The sequence below is a fragment of the Marmota monax genome, unplaced genomic scaffold (genome assembly GCF_021218885.2).
Source record: "Marmota monax isolate L192 unplaced genomic scaffold, Marmota_monax_Labrador192_F-V1.1 WCK01_AAM20220418_F8-fsc00007, whole genome shotgun sequence".
NCBI classification, from domain to species: Eukaryota; Metazoa; Chordata; class Mammalia; order Rodentia; family Sciuridae; genus Marmota; species Marmota monax.
Genome location: NW_026692781.1, coordinates 13,859,302 through 13,878,373, shown reverse-complemented (window position 1 = coordinate 13,878,373; position 19,072 = coordinate 13,859,302). Strand labels below are relative to the sequence as shown.

At 30.3% G+C, this 19,072-nt stretch overlaps 1 protein-coding gene across 4 annotated transcripts in view; it reads left to right on the top strand.

The window, feature by feature from the left end:
* Window positions 1-19,072, top strand: part of Cwc22 (CWC22 spliceosome associated protein homolog) — a 54,470-nt gene that overhangs the window by 24,382 nt on the left and 11,016 nt on the right. For all 4 annotated transcript variants that reach the window (XM_046447433.2, XM_046447434.2, XM_046447436.2 and 1 more), the window contains exons 7-14: window positions 2,636-2,804; window positions 3,158-3,211; window positions 5,445-5,580; window positions 5,684-5,890; window positions 5,982-6,044; window positions 9,772-9,873; window positions 11,111-11,192; window positions 17,455-17,515. In XM_046447433.2, coding sequence (XP_046303389.1) covers window positions 2,636-2,804; window positions 3,158-3,211; window positions 5,445-5,580; window positions 5,684-5,890; window positions 5,982-6,044; window positions 9,772-9,873; window positions 11,111-11,192; window positions 17,455-17,515 — 874 coding nt within the window. The remainder of the gene's footprint in view (window positions 1-2,635; window positions 2,805-3,157; window positions 3,212-5,444; window positions 5,581-5,683; window positions 5,891-5,981; window positions 6,045-9,771; window positions 9,874-11,110; window positions 11,193-17,454; window positions 17,516-19,072) is intronic.

Genomic DNA, 19,072 nt, shown 5'->3' with positions numbered 1-19,072 from the left:
TTTGTCCTTCTGTGCCTGACCTCTATCTCTTTTCATTAATGTCCTCTTGATTCATTCATGTTGTCAAAATGATAGGATTTCCTTCTTTCTTAAGACTGAGTAGTATTTCATTATGTGTGAGTGTGTATGTGTATGGGTGTACACACATGTATGTGTATATATGTATACACACCATCTTTTCCGGTCTATTCATCATAGACATCTTGGCTTTTGTATATAATGCTACCACGAATGTGGGAATGCAGATATATCTTTGATATAATGTTTATGTATTCTTTGTAGTGGGGAATACCGAATCATATGGTAGTTCCATTTTTTATTTTTTTGGGAGAACCTCCATACTTTTTTCTGTCTAGACTATTTTACATTCCCAATAACAATTTACAAGAGTTGCCTCTTCTGTAGGCTTTGGCAACACTTATCTTTTGTCTTTCTTAGAACAGCCATTCCAACAGATGTCAGGTGATATCTCATTATATTCTTAATTTGCATTTCCCTGATGATTGGTGATGTTAAACATTTCATTTATCTTTTGTCCATTTGTATGTTTTCTCTTGAGAATGTCTATTCAGGTCCTTTGTCCATTTTTAAAATCGAGTTCTGTGCTTTTTTATGATTGATTTGAGTTTCTTATTTATTTTGGATATTAGCCCCTGATGAGTTGATGGTTTACAGATATTTCCCCCCATCCTCTAGGTTGTCTCTTGACTTTATTGATTATTTTCTTTGCTATGCAGAAGCTTTTTCAGATTGATGCAGTTTTATTGATGTATTTTTGCTTTTGTTACCTGTGCTTTGGGGGTCTTATTAAGAAAAATCATCACCCAGAGCAGTGCCATGGAGCTTTCCCTCAGGAGTATTTTTGGTCTTATATAAGTCTTTAAGCCATTTTGAGTTGATTTTTCTTTAATATGTTATAAGGTTTGGGTCTGTTTTTATACTTCTGCATTTAAATATCTATTTAACAGCTCCATCTACTAAAGAGACTATCTTTTCCCTATCATGCATTTTACCACCTTTTGTCAAAAATTCTTTGATTGTAAATGTGTATTGTTCTGAGCTCACTGTTCTGTTCTCTGTTGGTCTCTGTTCTGTTTATTTCAGTACCATGCTATTTTTATTACTATAGCTTTGTAGTAAATTTTATTATTGAGTAGTGATATCTCTGTTGTTTTGCTAAAGATTTCTTTGGGTACTTGAGGTCTTTTGTGGTTCCATATGAATGATTAGGTTTGTATTTTCTATTTCTGTGGGAAAAAAAGTAAGTCATTGGGAGATTGGGGATATAGCTCAGTTGGTAGAGTGCTTGCTTCGCACGCACAAGGCTCTGAGTTCAATCCCCAGCACCACACATACCCACAAAAAAAAGTCATTGGAATTTTGATAGGGATTGCAATAAATTTATAGGTTGCTTTGGAAAGTGGAAGCAGTTTATACCATTGATTCTTTCAATCCATGAACATGGACTATCTTTCCATTTATTTATATCTTCAGTTTTTTTTTTTTTTTTTTTTTTGGTAGTGATATATAGGTTCAGTAAAGATCTTTCACTTCCTTGGTTAAATTTATTCCTAACTTGTGTGTGGGGTTTGGTTTTTTTTTTTTCCTTTTTTTGGTAGCTATTAAATTAGGATTATTTTCTTAAAATCCTTTAGGATAATTCATTGTTAACATATAGAAATGCTAAGTTTTGTGTGTTGGTTTTGTATCCTTCAACTTTATACTAAGTTTATTCTAACAGATTTTGGTGGAGCTCTTCCCATCTTAGAAAATAAGTAGACTTAAAGAAGTTACATGGATTGCTTAAGGTCTTTCTAGATTATAAGCTGGGTTCTTTTATTTTCTGTCCTAATGATTCAGTTCTGATATATAAACCTGCATATATATAAACAAGTATATAAACAAGTAAGACATTTTTTCCCCTAGCCTTTGGCAATCCCATAATTATTTGTCTTTATAGTACCAAAAATAACTTCAGTTAGCCCACTTTGCATCTTTTCTGTTCCTCCTCAGATGCACATAATACCATGACAATTTCAGGGAGTTTCATTTCAGTGAGTTTTTATTGTACTGTCATTGTTTTCAAATTAATCTTGCAGTGCTTTTATTGTGTCTTTTACTTTGATAGCAGTATTCCAAATCTTCATTTTTACTCCAATAAATTAGACTTAAAATTGTAAACAACTCAAATTTGTTTTTAATCACAATATTACTTTGCATAAATATGGACCCATATTGGAAACTTTATATACATCAACTTTGTACTTTTACACAGGTCATTTTTTAATCACGTTTTTAAAAATGTTAAATTATTTTTTTTGAACTTTAAAATTCTCAAGTTGATGATTTTTATATGTAACAAATTCAGGAAAAGAGGAATTACGTTTAGAAAGGAGTTTTGAGAGAAGTTGCAATAAAATCTCTCTGTTTTACAAAAGTACAAATTCATCTGTTTTTTCAAAGGCATTTATATTTATTAATAAGACATACTCATTTTCTAGGTAAAGTGGTGAGAAAATAGTCCTGATTGAGCTTTTAGGATTATTTACAAAGGAATAATATTACTGAATGTTAAGTATTTGTTTCCTAATTAATTGATTTTTTTCATTACTCATTTTTATTATTTTTTAAACAGAGGACTCCTGTCCAGATCTGTTTTGCAAGCCCAGAGTGCTTCTCCAATCTTCACCCATGTTTATGCAGCATTGGTGGCAATAATCAACTCAAAATTTCCACAAATTGGAGAATTAATCCTCAAGAGGTTAATTCTTAATTTTCGAAAAGGCTATAGAAGAAATGATAAGGTATGTATGGATGGCTTGTAAATAGACTGTCACATAGAGAGTCTAATAATCCAGGGTCAAAAATAAACAATGGTGATTTCTACGTAGGAGTGCTTTTTAAAGACCATATTTCATGAGAACTCTTTTGGTTCTATTAAATGTTTCTGACCACTAATTATGAGACACAAAAACGATGGCTATAACTCCTGACTTGTAACTTGCTAGTAATGGCAGTGTTTCACATACATTACTTTCACATAAAAATTATCCTTGTGTGTTAAATATCTTAAGAGTGTCTTCACAGACTACAGATTTTATAGATAAATGAAAATTGTTTTTTATAGATTAACTTTGTGTCTACTTTCACTTTTCAGCAACTTTGTCTGACTGCTTCAAAATTCGTGGCACATCTTATTAACCAAAATGTGGTAAGTAATTATCTTCAAAACTTGGTCATGTTTAGTGGCATTAGACCATGGTCTTAATACCAGGTAATACATCTGATTTTGTTTTGATTGTAGTCCTTGAGATTAAATACCTTGGATGATATTTTAATTTCCAAACTGCAAATAAATGCATTTAATATTTTTTAATAAAGATGAATCAATACTTTTAATTACTTTGTCAAATTGATCTCACTTAATACTATACACACACACACACACACACACACATAACTGCTGTTATTTCAAAGAATTATCATTTTCTAAAACAATAAAGTTGGTATCTCCTCCTCTCCTTTCTTTGTTCTGGTGTTCATGAAAACCTAATAAATATCTGACATTCTACACAAAACTTAATAATCTGCAGCAACTACATATATGTAACCATGTATTTTTAATCAGTTTATAAAATATAGGAGATTTAATAATTTTAATGTTTTGAAATGCAAATCATTTTATTCTCTTCTCTCTGTACTATCCATTGGAACCTAATAAATATATTCTTAAAAATCTGTAGTCCCTATAAATAAACAGATATTTATAAAATATAGTAGATCAAATAATTTTAATCTGTTTAAATGCAATTCATAGTATTTTTTGTTAAGTTTTATTGTTCATTTTATTTTCATCTGCTACTTGATAGCTTCAATTTAGCTTCTATTTAACCTGTAAAATGGTAAAATTGTTCTTGTTCATACTCAAAGGTTTTCTTTAGATCTATATTGTATTTTTACTGTGTATAAGAGGAAGAATTTTGAAGTCCCACTTTTTCCTTTTTAATTTATTTTTATTTAAAAACTTCTATTATAATTGTTGACACATTGATTGTAGAAATTAATGGGTTTCACATCATTTCTATCCCCCTTCTTCTACCCTCTTCCATTTCCCATTCCTGTTCCCTAATAGTCCCTCTTCTACTTTCGGATTTTTTTTTTCTTCCAGTTTCCACATGTAAGAGAAAATATGCAATATTTGTCTTCCTATTTCTGTCTTATTTTATTTAACATGCTGTTCTCCATTTCCATCCACATTTTCTTGCAAATGACAGGATTTCATTCTTCTTAATGGCTGAATAGTATTCCATTTTGTATGTCTGTCATATTTTCTTGATCCATTCATTTGTTGATGGTTACCTATACGATTTCCTACATTGGATATTGTGAATAGTGCCCACAGTTAATTTTATTTCTCTAAATTATTTCTTACGTACCTGAAAGTCTTTCCGTTCTTTGAAATCTTTTAGATGTTAACCTAATTGCTTGTTATATTATTGCATTAATAACTTGCTACTGAAGACCATGGAAACTTAATTTTGTATATCTGTAACTGCAGAGATATGCTTCTGGTTTTGAATGTGTATTATACTTTGGAAATTTTTTGCATTGCCGTAAAATGTAAAATACTTAGAACATTAAATATTTTGCATCTTCCCAGCTATTCTTGTCATTGATGTAACACTGTTTGACCCTCCTTCTTCCCTTCCCCCACAAAGTAGGATGTATTTTTGATGTTGTACACAATGTGAAAAGGATATCTGACTTGAGACTTTGTTTCATTCCTTCCCCATCTCAAAAAACATGTCTTATAAATGCATATGGATGGCATTTCAAACAGTGTTTCTAGTTAATTTTTTTCATAGCAAACTATTCAGTAGATTTTTATACTCTCCCTGCCATTATTTACAAATATTAATTTTTGAACATGGCCCATGTAAATACTATAGTTTATTGTGTACCAGAAATCATTAATTTAATTTTGTGGTAAAATTAGTATCCATGTAACTAGGGAACTATTTACTATTTAACAATTATTTATAGAATGAATTAAAATTTAATATAAAGAGTATGATCCTAGAGAAAGGTATTATAACAAAAATCCTATTTCTTATAGTGATTATGAAAAGATTATTTCATTAAAAATTAGTACGTGTTTTTTCACTTAGAGTTTTGAGATTATCTATGGCATTTCTTGTACTGAATGTCTAAAAAGAATATTTGCTAACGTTAACTTAGTTGTATTTGATTTAAGATTTTGGAACAATCATCTATAAATTCCTAAGAGGTAAATAATGAAAATGATAAAAAAAAAATTGTATCATCATATGTTTAATATAATTATTGTTGAAACATATCCTGGTTTTTAAAAATTATTTTTAATAGTAGGCTAATATATGTAAAAGTGTTTTTTTTTTCTCCTATATCTCTGCATTCTCTTTAAGGCACATGAGGTTTTATGCTTAGAGATGCTTACTTTGCTCCTGGAAAGACCAACAGATGATAGTGTTGAAGTAGCCATTGGTTTTCTCAAAGAATGTGGCCTCAAATTAACACAAGTGTCACCAAGAGGTATCAATGGTAAGTGTGTATTCTTGGTTTGTATATACTTGTATTTTTTTTAGAATTATACTATTTATTGCTTATTTTGTTCTTTTTTTTTTTTTTTCCTGTGTAACTTAAGCTATCTTTGAACGCCTTCGAAACATTCTGCATGAATCTGAAATTGATAAAAGAGTTCAGTATATGATTGAAGTGATGTTTGCTGTACGGAAGGATGGATTCAAGGATCACCCTATTATCCTGGAAGGACTTGACTTGGTTGAAGAAGATGATCAGTTCACCCATATGCTTCCTTTGGAGGATGACTATAATCCAGAAGATGTTCTTAGTAAGTCTGGGGTTTGGGGAATGGGAAGTGAGGCATCCAAAAAATACAAATATAGAAAATAAACATTTAACTTTTAATTTCTTTTTTTAAGATGTTTTCAAGATGGATCCTAATTTTATGGAGAATGAAGACAAGTACAAAGCTATTAAGAAGGGTATGTAAAATTATAAAATAATTTATTTTGGATAAGTAGAAGCAACTTAGGTAGTTATATAATTTTGGTAGAAAGGAATATTTATAGATCACTGATCTTCATCCTGTGAGATCTGTGCTCTTATGAAGCAGTTCTCTTCACTGCTTTTTCGTTGTAGTATTTGGTTAACATATTGCTTAATTCTGAATCATTTATCTTATTGTCTCTTCTTACATTCTTTATAAGGTATTCAATCCTTAAGTCTCACCCCTTTTAAGAAATATTCATAAATTACCAGTGGCCTTTATTTAATCTCTTTGCCAATTATAGTCTGTGCCCCCCAGTTTGATATTCAGTTAATTGGTATGCATTATTATAACTGCTATACTTTATTTCATCCTCAGAGCAGGTTGATGTCCTGATAAAATTAGTCTGAGATTGTTACCTAATAAGTTCGTAATTATTGTTATTTGTACATCATTAGTATATTGTAAACATTAAATCTGAACAGATTTTGCATTTTTTTTTTCTTTGACATTACTGGCCACATGACTTGAAACAAGTTACTTGTTTGATGTAAGCATGAATCTTACTCACTTGTGGAACGATTAATGAAATGCTTTTGTGTGCATTGTGTGGCCCCAGAAGAAGTATTCAGACAATGAATATATATAATATATATAAGCTATATTACTATTATTATTTTCCTAAAACTAATATCCAGGCCTACTTATATAATAGTTTTATGAGTTCATTTCCCTTCAGTTGTGAGTTTTACTTGAGAAGAACATTCTCAGGGAAGCTCTTAAGAAAGCAGAGACTTGGAACTCTATCTTTGCCTGTATTCTTATGCTATAATTCTGCTTAGAGTGGAAGGTAAAAGTATAAACAGCCTTCTATTCTATGCAGTATCCTAAAAACCTGATACAGTAATCAGGTCTTTGCTTAGATGTTAATTTTTGGAGAACTTTTCACTGCCACTGGCCAGATTCCTGTTTTCTCTTATTAGTTTCTAAACATGGAGAACTTGATAAACCCATTTAGCCTTCATTTTTTTTTTTAACTTCTTTTCCTGCAGTAGAGGTGCCAAATGGTATGTTTATTTGTTTGTTTGTTTTCTGTAACTGTTTTAACCGGTATGATTTCTTTGTTTTTTAAACTTGGAAATTCTCTATTTTGTTAGGGTCTAGGCTGGTAGTTTTTTCATTTATTGCAGCAGTTCTCAAATTCTTTGATCTCAAGATCCCTTAGCAGTCTTGAAAAATATCATTGACTCTAAAGAGCTTCTGTTTATGTGTGTTATATTTATCATTATTTATTATATTAGAAATTAAACCTGAAAACACAAAAGAATATTCTTTTCAAAATAATAGTAAAACTAGATATTTTTATTAAAATAAGTATTTTATAAAAGTAATTCAGTGTGTTTTGCCAAATTTAGTGTCTAGCCTAATAGGAATCTAAAATAGTATCAATGAATTTTCTGTTACATTACAATCCATTGGTATGGTATGTCAGTAAGCTAGGTCTCTAAGCCAGAAATTATTTTGCAACTTGTTGCATTGGTCATTTGGAAAATGATACTGATTTACTGAGTTATGAGCATCTTCTAAATGTTAACAGATTAAAATTATCAAAATCAAATTAACATTAATTAATATAATATCAAGAAATCACACTTGTTAATTTATTGTCTATCTCAGCAGAAAAGTCCAGTTATTGGGAAGTGAACAGGCTCAGAGGGATAGATATAGTTTTTCAAAAATAAAATTTTCTCTTTAAATTCTGAATTTTATCATGGTGGCAGATATTGTTAGTTGTTTTCCTTGAAGAAACAGTGTAAATTTTTTTATATTTATGAAATTGATGGCCAAATACCTAACAACTATAGATTGTTGGCCATTTCTTTCAAGAAAAACTGGAAAAAGGAAAGTAGCAATTCATGTTGCAACTCAAGCAGTCACACTGTTTCTTATTCTTGAGATCACCATCACCACTGTGCATCTGGATTTAACAGAAGTGTTCCATATATGAACTTCATATTTTGTTGCTCAGAGAATGATAAAGACATATCCTCAAGGACTGAGATTTAATAAAATTAATGTTTTACTTGTTTGTCAACGACAGTTTTTAAGTGAAACAGACTTTTTTTTTCTACAGCAAGTATGGCCCTAAAGAATGCATTGATTGTTGGTACAGTTTGGTGCCTTGATTTGCTCTTAGCTTACAGCAGTTTTAAACCCAGTACTTATGAATCATCTTTGCATGTATCAGCATGGTGAAAATAGAGGTAATGTCTTGGTACTATTATGAGAAAAATTTTGACGTCACAGACAACCTGAAAGGTGTCAGCAGATCTCTAAATATTTATAGACTATTCTTTGAAACCACTGCTTTATTCATTTAATGAAATCCAATTGCCATTGCCTATGTGATTTCAGTAAGTAAATTCTGAAGTAGAGAAATGAGAAGAGGATGATGTCAACTATTAGAAAATTCATTTGACCTTCATTCTTCTGTAAAATGTTCTAGAGCTGGCATAAAAAAAAATGACCACAGCAGGAAGTGAGCACAGCTTTAGTAATTAGCACCTTAGAGTGACCCAGGTGTACTTGTGTTTTAGGTTTTACAGCATTTGGGAAAACAGCAGGAGTGCCTGTCTTCATACTACTGAATATTAAATAGTTTCTTCTTTTTAAAGTCTGCCTGAGCTGTGTTGCATAAATAACTAGACAGTTTAGTTTATTTCTTGAAGTCATATTTGTTAGAAATATTCTTAAGACTTAGATAAGGACTGAATGACCCCGTCACATTTTTGTAAAGTGATTTATTCTTCATAGTATGGAGTTCTCTGCTAACATTAAATATGTAGTTTCTGATTTATATTGCTTAGTTAAATAAAAAAAGAGATAGAATTTTCCTAAAAATCAATTGGCTCCAAAATTGTATTAAAAAGCTCACTGATAAGAAATGTGAAATATTGTCTAGGTTTGTAAAATCTTGATTAGGCTACTAATAGCACTGTTAGGCAAAATATAAATTTTAGTTTTTGTCATTTGTTTACTATTAACATTGATTTTAGTCTCTTAAGTCATTTTCATTTAATATTAAATATGAGCTGTATCATAAGAAGTTACAAATGCAATAAAATGATTGTCTTACTAATTTTCTTAAAGGCCTTAAAACTTCAGTTTTAGTTTTACACATAAAAAATCTTTGATTGTAACATTCAGTTTAATAAGTATACATTTTAATAAAGATCTTATTTATTAAAAGTGAGCAGGAAATTATACAATTATTTTTTCTCCCTTTTTTTCCCCCAAGTACATTGTTACCTTAAAACCTTGTTTTCTATGTCAAGCCTTCATTTTTTCATAAAAAGACTGTCCTTTTGCTGGTGATGAGATTCTTTAACTTCCATATGCTAGCTTCCATTCCTAAATTTTTCAGGGTTCCTGCTCATTTGGAAACCTTCATGTATTTTTTTCTTTGTTCTTTTCATCTCTTCCTTGATTTGTGGCCACTTTTTAATATAACAGAAGAATAATTCGTGTGGCACTCTCTAGTCAAATCACTCGTAATGCTTTCTGACCATTTGTACAGGGACACAGGTTTGGATCATCTTTGTTGGCTGGTAAACTGGTACAACACTATGGGTTTCCATGAACTTAGAATTATTGTCTCAGAATGAGATATATTTATATTACTTGTTCATTAATTTTTTTCTTAAACTTATTTGGTCTTATAGAAATTCTTGATGAAGGAGATAGTGATTCAAACACAGACCAAGATGCTGAAAGTAGCGAAGAGGAGGAGGAAGAAGAGGAGGAAGGAGAAGAAGATGAAGAAGGTAAAGCTGTAACATATTTAAATAATAGTGTTGAATACTCTAAAATTAAATTAATTCTAATATAATACTACAAAACAATGATGCTACTGCCTCTAGTAGGTGAAGACTAGGTATACTGTTAAATAAGTTATGTCACAAGGCTGCTCTCCACTAGAAAGTATTAATACAGCCTCAAATGCCAGCATTGCTAAGATTGAGAAATCATGCTCTAAAAGGAAATTCATGTTTTTAACATCAGCATAATTTTAATTTTGCATTTTATGTCTTTGATAATATTAGAAACTAGAGAAAAGGTATATTCATGTGGAGTGTATGTGATTTATGTAACCCTGGCAAGAATGTGACAGATGTGAATGACTAGATATTTGCTATTCATTTTGGCAAAATAGAGTGGGGAGACCAAAAGCTGTGTTTGTACAGAAGCAGGCATGATGTTCTTCCTATTCGCCTTTGATTACATCATTTCATAGAAAAATAAGTGGGAACTTTACTATGGTTAAATCTGTTAATATTTATTAGAACATATATGTAAACCAGACATTATTTACAGGCATTACTTATTTGAAACTATTAAAAGTATCTTTTTCTTTTAGGGATTATAATATATTTTAGTTCTGTCTTGCAGTATAATTATTTCAATAACATATTTTACAAAAATAGATTTAATTTTTCCAGCATTCTCTTTAAATAATCTAACTATCCGTGTACTATATTATACTTTAGAAGTTTCTTTGTTTTATATGAAAGACTGTCCAGATAACAACAAATATGCATAAGGCCAATTTTCATGTATTAAACAGCAGACAATTTTGACAAATGCACATATTTATAGTGGATCCATCCAGCCTGTCAGGATTGCAAAGCATTTTATTAAAATTAATATTTGCCTGTAAGTTATAGTGTTTCCAAATTTTCAAAATATTATTTATAGTTATAAATAATAGCAGCATGAATGCAATCTTCCCTAATATCTAAATGAACAGGTGACTCAGAAATAAAAATAGTTTTCCTCGCTTGATTCTGGACTACAAGCTAACAAAATGATATGTAAAAGACTTGAAGTATTATTACCTTTAATTAGGTAAATACTGATTTACACAGTAGAAAGGATTATTATTTTTATTATTAAAGTGTAAGAGACTCTAAGTGGATGTATTGAAAAATATTATATCAAGATACCTTTTCCTTTCTTATTTATTATTCTAATTTTGTAATTGTTACGTTTAATTTCTTTCAGGTCAGAAAGTGACTATCCATGACAAAACAGAAATTAACCTAGTCTCATTTCGTCGTACAATATATCTTGCTATTCAGTCAAGGTAAGAGGATAATTGCTCAGGTTATTCTTTTTAATTAATTTATTAAAATATTGTTGGTGGTGGTATTGGTGGTGGTGGTGGTGGTGGTGATGGTGAAAGAGATTAGGGATTGTTTAGAATCTGATAACAGAAAACTAGAGCATTCTCAGCACCCATGTTTATGGACCCATCCTATGTCATCTCTTATAGTTAAATACATTTATAAAACAACTCTGTTAAAAACTATCACAGGGTTTAATTATGTAATGGGTACTTAATGTTATTGTTTTGTTTTCTCTAATTTGGTTTCTAATTCTGGTTCTAAGCAGAGAAGCTCTGTTTTGATGACTTTGGGATACTGATTTGCTATGCAGAGAGAAATAAATATAAATGGAAATAGGATTTGAGACTTGGGAAGGTTTTGAGGACCCTTTGAAGTCATATTAAGGAAGAACTACAATGATGTCATGAAAACAAAACTTATTTTCTTTGAAGACTATGAGTTTGGTTTTGAAGATAAATAAGAATATTAAATGCTAGTGCATCTGTTAGGTTGTATGTGAAATCAACCTATTGATTTAGTGGGCAGTGTTTACATTTTACAGTGTAGGAGGAATATTTTCTCAGTTTTGTTTTGTTGCTAGGTTTTGTATATTTCCATTTAGTATGATGTAATAATAATGATTCATAAGTAGGAGTCATCCTGTTTTCAGTCTGTCTGAAAACTTTTTGGCTTTAGATTCATTTTCAAATATTAAATAGCAGAACATGGGTTAGAAATTATTTTGGTTTGTCCTTACCTATTCTTTGCCTTTTACATGAAAAACTATAAAGTATCATTTTTCTATAAACTAAAGTAGAAGAGAAGAAATTTTTTGTTAAAGGTAAATAGTCTCAATAATAGTTTGACCTTTCATTTGTGTGTTCTTTAGAAATCTAATAGTAATCAGATGTGAGCAGCAGGTTCACTGTTTGTAGCTTTTTACATTAACTTTGAGGAGTTACAGGTAAACTCTTTGAATAAATATTTAAAAGAAATCTTTTGTTGTTGTTGACCTCAGACTTTGTGATCTCTGGATCACATAAAGAAATGAAAAATTAAAGCTTTGGGAAACAGGACAGCTTCTATCTGCTTCATAGTGGTACGGATCCTAGTTGTAAGTCTCTAATGTTAGTATTTATTAGGAGTGCCAGTTCCTAAATGCTGAATTTAGTATATGACAAAGGTTAGAAAAAAATAAAAAACACTTTAATGCATAGGTATTTAAAGAACTTGGATAGGAGAATTATCAAATTAAATAATAAAACATGATTAAAATGTTATAAAATATGGAGACAAAGAAGTGCTGTTATTGGAAAAAGTGCTGTTATTGGTCATTAAAATAGCTGAAGTGGCTTCCTTTAAAAAAAAAAAAAATGATACTCAGTCTTGATAACTTGTGAGATAGACATACACATTATTGATGAGTAGACTATCCAGGTCATTTGACCCTTTCTCATTATTATATTTCCTAAAGAAATGAATGTTGATAGAGAAGTATATGTGGAATTTTTCTGGGAAAAAAAAAAAAAAAACAAGAAACTCAATCTAAGATAAATAGTCTAGGGGTTGGGGTTGGGGCTCAGCGGTAGAGCACTTATCTAGCACATGCAAGACCCTGGTTTCCATCCTCAGCACCACATAAAAATAAATAAATAATATAAAGGTATTGTTGTCCAAATACAAATAAAAAAAAAAAAGATAATCTAAATGTACAATTTATGCCACATTGAAAATCAGGTTAATGATGAATTATTATAAATGTAGGCATAGTCTGATACAGTCTTAGGTGAGGAAAAGTTTGAACTATATAGAACTGCAGTATCTTAACTAAAAAATAGGTAAGCAGAGTAGAAATGATACAGCAACTTATTATCAGAAGTTATCCTGAGAGGAGTTTGGATTCTAGTTTGGATTGTTTTAATGTCTTTTTCCCCATTGTTTTTTAATTTTCTAAAAGTCTTGTGGTTATAGCTTACCAGGCTGGAAGTCAAGAATACAATATAACCATCAAGCAAGGCACATGACTTTGAGGGCATTATATGCACACAATTTACTTTTAGAAATTGTATGATAAAACTAAGTTTTCACAACTCTGTGGTGGAGATTTCAGTTCTTAAATTTTTGTTGACTGGTCTCTCTAGTACTCTTATATTCTTATTGTTATGACTCCTTAAAATTATTCCTTTTTACTTAACACAAGACCTAAAACTACATAATTGCTTCCTATTGAAATAAAGTATTCCTATTCTTGCTTTTAAATGATGTTCTAGTCTGATTTGACATTATTAAAGTTGTAAGGTAGCATCACAGGGAGTCCTACCATGTCCCTGCCAATTTAAAAGTTTCTTAAAATGGAAAAGTCAATAAGCATTTTTAAACACAACTTGAAAACTTGTATCATATCAAGGCAGTAATTCAGTTCTGTCTTCTTTTTTCCTTACCCTCTCCTCAACCACTACTAACCTGTATTAAACCTAGAAGTCATTTTATTTAGCAACCTGAGAACTAAAATACCATGCAAATTTAATTCATTTAATAAGTATGATTGTACAACTTCAAAAGAGTCTTGTGTATAAGAATCATCAAGTACTTTTTTGATAAAATAAGAACACTTTATACATATTCAGTTTTGAAACAATAAAATAAACAATATGGATGATTTTAGGAAGAAATCTTTTGACTTTAGAAATAGAAAGATAATGATATTGCCAAAGTTCACTCATAGTTTTATAGAACATTTCATAATTAATATCACCTATAACAATGCAGTTAATTCTTATAACTGATAGATATGGTATATATATTTGGCTATGTATGATTAGCACATAAACTGTTTATTATATTACAGGCATGGCTTGCTCTACATGTTATATTATTCTGTACCACAGTTTATTTCACTAAGTCTATGAGGTAGGCAGATGAATATACTATTCTCAATTTAAAGGGGAGATTATTGGGAAGCAAGAAGAAACCTTGTTTCTATAGTTAAGGGATATTACAAATTCTCAACTAGGAAAGAATGCAATCATTTTTATTTATTTTTCAAATTTTATTTGCATTCTTTCCTAGTTAGCAAACTTTCATTACTTTTACTAAGTGAAATATGTAAGTATAATGACTTATACGGACACTTTTGTTACTAAATTTTTATTCCATGAAATTTAAGTTTGTTAACTTGAAATAATCATTATTATTTTTAGAACTCATATAAGTTGTACTCCATCAAACTTAAAAGGACAAGTAAAAATAGAATCAATAAAGATTCTTTGTCAAGTTCGAAGGCTCTTATCCATGGGCTTTTTTGTTTTGGTATAAATATATATTTTAGGCATGATTAGTTGGAATATTCTGCTAAAAATTTATTGAAGTATTTTGATATTCTCAGATAATCACACATTTTCTGATTTAATCCATAATAGTTAAAAATCCTCCAAGTTAGGCTGGGATTGTGGCTCAGTGGTAGAGCACTTTCGTTGCATGCATGGGGTACTGGGTTTGATCAGTACCACATAAAGAAAAAAAAAAAAACTAAATAAACAAAATGAAGGTATTGTGTCCACCTATAGCTAAAAACATTTTTTAAAAAAATCCTCCAAGTTCACATTCTTAAAGTTAGGAAACAATCTGAAGCATGTCTTATCTATATTCATTCACAAATGTGTGAATAAATATGTGAAATTGTTATGACCTGGAGTAATCTAAGGACACATGATGACTAAATGAGATATCCTAAATATGATCCTGGAGCAAAAAAAAAAGGACATAATGTGAAAACTGAAGACATGTTAATTAAGTATGGAATTTAGTTAATCACAAAAAAATAAAACAAGAACAAAGAAAATGGACTGTCATGCATACTTTTAGATAAGAGGAAAGTAGTAAAATTTTTTCATCACTTCTTTGACATTTTTCAGAAATTCCAATTTTTTTCTGAGTAGTCATTCTGGTTTTAAGAGCTAGAAAAGAAAATAATAACATCTTTTAAAATGTTTTGGTATGGCTGTATTATTGTGTGTGTGTAAAATTTTATTTACTTGCACATGAACCAGTATGCTTATTTTCTTGGTAGCTCTGTAATATTCTTTTTAAAAAATGTTTTATTCATTCTAATCAGTTATACATGACAACAGAAAGCTTTTTGATACATTGTTCACAAATGTAGCACAATTTTTCATTTCTCTGGTTGTACACCATAAAGTCACACGACATGTGCAGTCATACATGTACCTAAGGTAATGAAGTTTGTCTCATCTCACTATCTTTCCTACCCCCATGCCTCCTCCCCTTCACTCCTTCCCCTTGGCCCAATCAAAGTTCCTCCATTCTCCCCACCCCCACCCAAATACCCCATTATGGATCAGCATCCATGTATTAGAATATTCAGCCTTAGGTTTTCTGGGAATGGCTTACTTCGCTTTGCATGCTATTCTCTAACTTCATTCATTTACCTGCAAATATGGTATGGCTGTATGATTGAAGTTTGTCAATACTAAGTATTATTGAGTGTTGCCTGATTATTTACTATTTTTATACTTTTGGGGGGGGGTATAAATGTGGAAGCCTTGTGTTTGGGTGTGAACTAAGATAACTTATAAAAACGTTGACTAAGAACTAGCTGTCATGCTGGCCTCCTGGACCATCTTTTATCTCTTCCTTACTTAAATCAGGGAGAAATGAAAAACTATGAAACAAAGTTGGAGAAATGTAAAACGTTCACAATACCTGGTAAAATTAGGTGGGGTTGTACTATGGTAGAATATCATTTCCACTTCTATGCTGGGATTTTAATGTAAGCATGAGGAACTGGATCTGTATTTTCCCCTGTCTTAATTACAATTTTTCCCAACTGCAGAATGTACATATCAAAGAATTGCTTTTCAAATTAAATGTTAATTGTGACGTCTTTATTGAGTGAGAAAAAATAATTGTCATAAGTATTTCTGTATTCCCATCTTACTCCTATGACTGTGTGTGTCCAGGAGCAAGTCTGGCAAAAACCTCCAAGTCTTGTTTTTCTCTCTTGAAACAAGAGGATTAAATCAGTTTGTCTCAAAATCCTTCTAATGTGCTTATTATGGACTAAATATAAATCAGTATAGTATCCTGTAGATGTTTCTACCTTCAGTTATTATTATTGATGTAGGTATGTATTTGTGAATGATGAATGAAAATATATTTCTTAGAAACTTTAGCTGATTATAAATACTTGTGAAAAATGTTAACATTTTATGCCTTTAGTTTGTATTAGTCCTCATTGTTAAGTGAAACCACTGTTTTATCTAAGTTTTTGAATGTAGTTACTGATATTTTTCTTCTTTAGATTTATTTAACAAATGTAGAACAGAACAGCTGATTTTTTTAGAAAACCTTAAGTATTACAAAGTATTCCTTGAGATCTAGTAACTAGTGCCCTGGATTTAGATTACTTATGTTTGTCTTCCAATATTGGATTGTCAAATCAGAATAGTTAATTAATTCTTTATATGCAGTTATTATTCCCCAGCTTTTGAAAGAAAAGATTGCTAAGACTGAAGAATTTACCACTATTGTATGTCAGTTACCTGTGAGCAGCTGAGAAGCATTTGATAAGCCTAATATGATCATTTAAATGAGATAAACTTGTCAGCCATGTATTTTATTATTTTTTCCGCCTTAAAATGAAGAAAATCATACATGACAGAAACCCTTTATCTGACTAATTACAGCTTGAGTTTGACTAGTTTGAGAGAATAATAAATAACGTTGCATATTCTTTATCTTTCTCTTTTTGCTTTTTAAAATTAATTTTATTCATATACCATAAAATTCTTTGTTTTCAAGTATGTTGTAGTTGTTCTAGTATATTCACAAAGTTGTACAACCATCATCACTAATTCCAGAACAGTTTTTTCACTCCAAAACCAAATCCTATATCCATTGGCAGTCACAGCCTAGCCCCTTAATTTTTTCTATGTCTATGGATTTGCTTATTCAGAATACTTTTATAAATAGAATAATACTATATGTGGTGTTTTATTTGTGGCCACCTCCTACTTAGGTTCCATCCATATTACATAGTATATTATTGGTGCTACATTCTTTGTAGAATTAGAACTATGTTGACTTTATATACATAATAAATAATAGCAATAACAGTTAAAAGAGTTTATTCAAAACTGTAGTAAAGTAGTAGTCCCATATGACAGAGTGGTACAGTTCATCGCTGTAAGCTTTTATCTATTGTTACCATTTTATTTCCAGTTTAGATTTTGAAGAATGTGCTCACAAACTGCTGAAAATGGAGTTTCCTGAAAGTCAAACAGTATGTTAACATTCTTTTTCTCTCAGTAGAACGTTCATATCGGTTATGAAAATCTTTAAGGCAATAAATAGACTTTATAAATTAAAACAGTAACACAGTGCTAAATAACTTATTTTTAAAATGTACATTTTCTGTAATTTTCTAATAACTCAAAGCTCAGGAGTCCTGGGGGTGTTTCATGTCTGCTATTCACTCCATTGAATTAAACAGGATGTTTGAATGGAATATTGGAAAAATAGGATGATTCTCTGAAAATACCATACCTGATGTAGGATTTCTGAATGATTCCCTGTAAATCAAGTTGTAACTTAAATATAGTAGGAAATTTGGTCCATCTCTTTATGAACAAATACCTTCTTTGTGGTAGGGATTATAAAGATCACACTTTTGCATTGCTCTAAATGGATACAGAGAATCTGTTATTTTTTTCACTCATTAATTCATTGAACAAAAATGTATTGAGCATATATTGTATGTCCAACACTCTGCAAAGTATCAGGTATTAAGTGATTCGTAAATCACTTGAGGCCTTCTTTTAGTCCCAAGATACTCATCTTTTTTTTTCTCAGTATACTTCATTATTCAAAGTCTCTGAACCCTAATGCCCAGATAATAAAGATTAGATTGAATAGATTATCTTGTAATTTGTTTTAAATTGTTTTCACTTGCTCTCTGCCTGTGTAGATTTCAGGTCCTTGGAACATGAACCAAGATTTTAGTGGTTTTTATTTTCATACCTTGCTTTATATAAGTGGTAGACCCAGTACAGATGCTTCAGTGAGTGTTTGGGACTAAAAGGCTGTTAAATTTCTAGCTCTTCTAGCTTTTCTTGATTATTTGAGCTAAGTCACTTTTAGATAAAAAGTTCTTTGTCTTAATTCTTTAAACATGATTCATTCTTAACATGACTTGGTATAGAATTTTGAGAAAAATGAATTCCTTTGAAGTTAAAAAAAATCTTCAGTTTGTTTAACAATATATAGTAAGTGTCCCTATTTATACTCTGCCTGTACTTGATATGCCATCCTTAGAAGGAAATAAATATGTAAATCAGCTTTTAAAATTATAATTGATACTAAAATTACTGTATGATCTTATTACATGATTTGAGGAATATAATTAAGTCATAAATGTTATTAATATTAATCCACACAGTAGTTATTCTAGCACCAACCTCAACATATTTTGATAATATTTTGAAGCATCTGAGTACATTTATTTTCAAATGACTCTTAAGATCACTATAATATTTAATTGAAATGTTAAAATATTTAATTATTATAAGCCATAGGGAATAAACTTTTATAATTGCATTTAGCCTAGGGAAGAAAATAATTTGTTTTGCAAGTGGTACTGTTAGCAATGCTATCAGCATATTGTCATGTTTTATTGTTTAAAACCTGATTAACTGCTTTATTATTGTTAAACTCAATGTTGGTAGGAAAAGTTTAAAGTAAATTGTAGTATATCAAGTTAACATGGAAGAATTTAGGAAAGCCTCATAAATTTTCAGAACTGTGAAATTTTGGTAAAGTATACCTTTCACAACTCATTTAT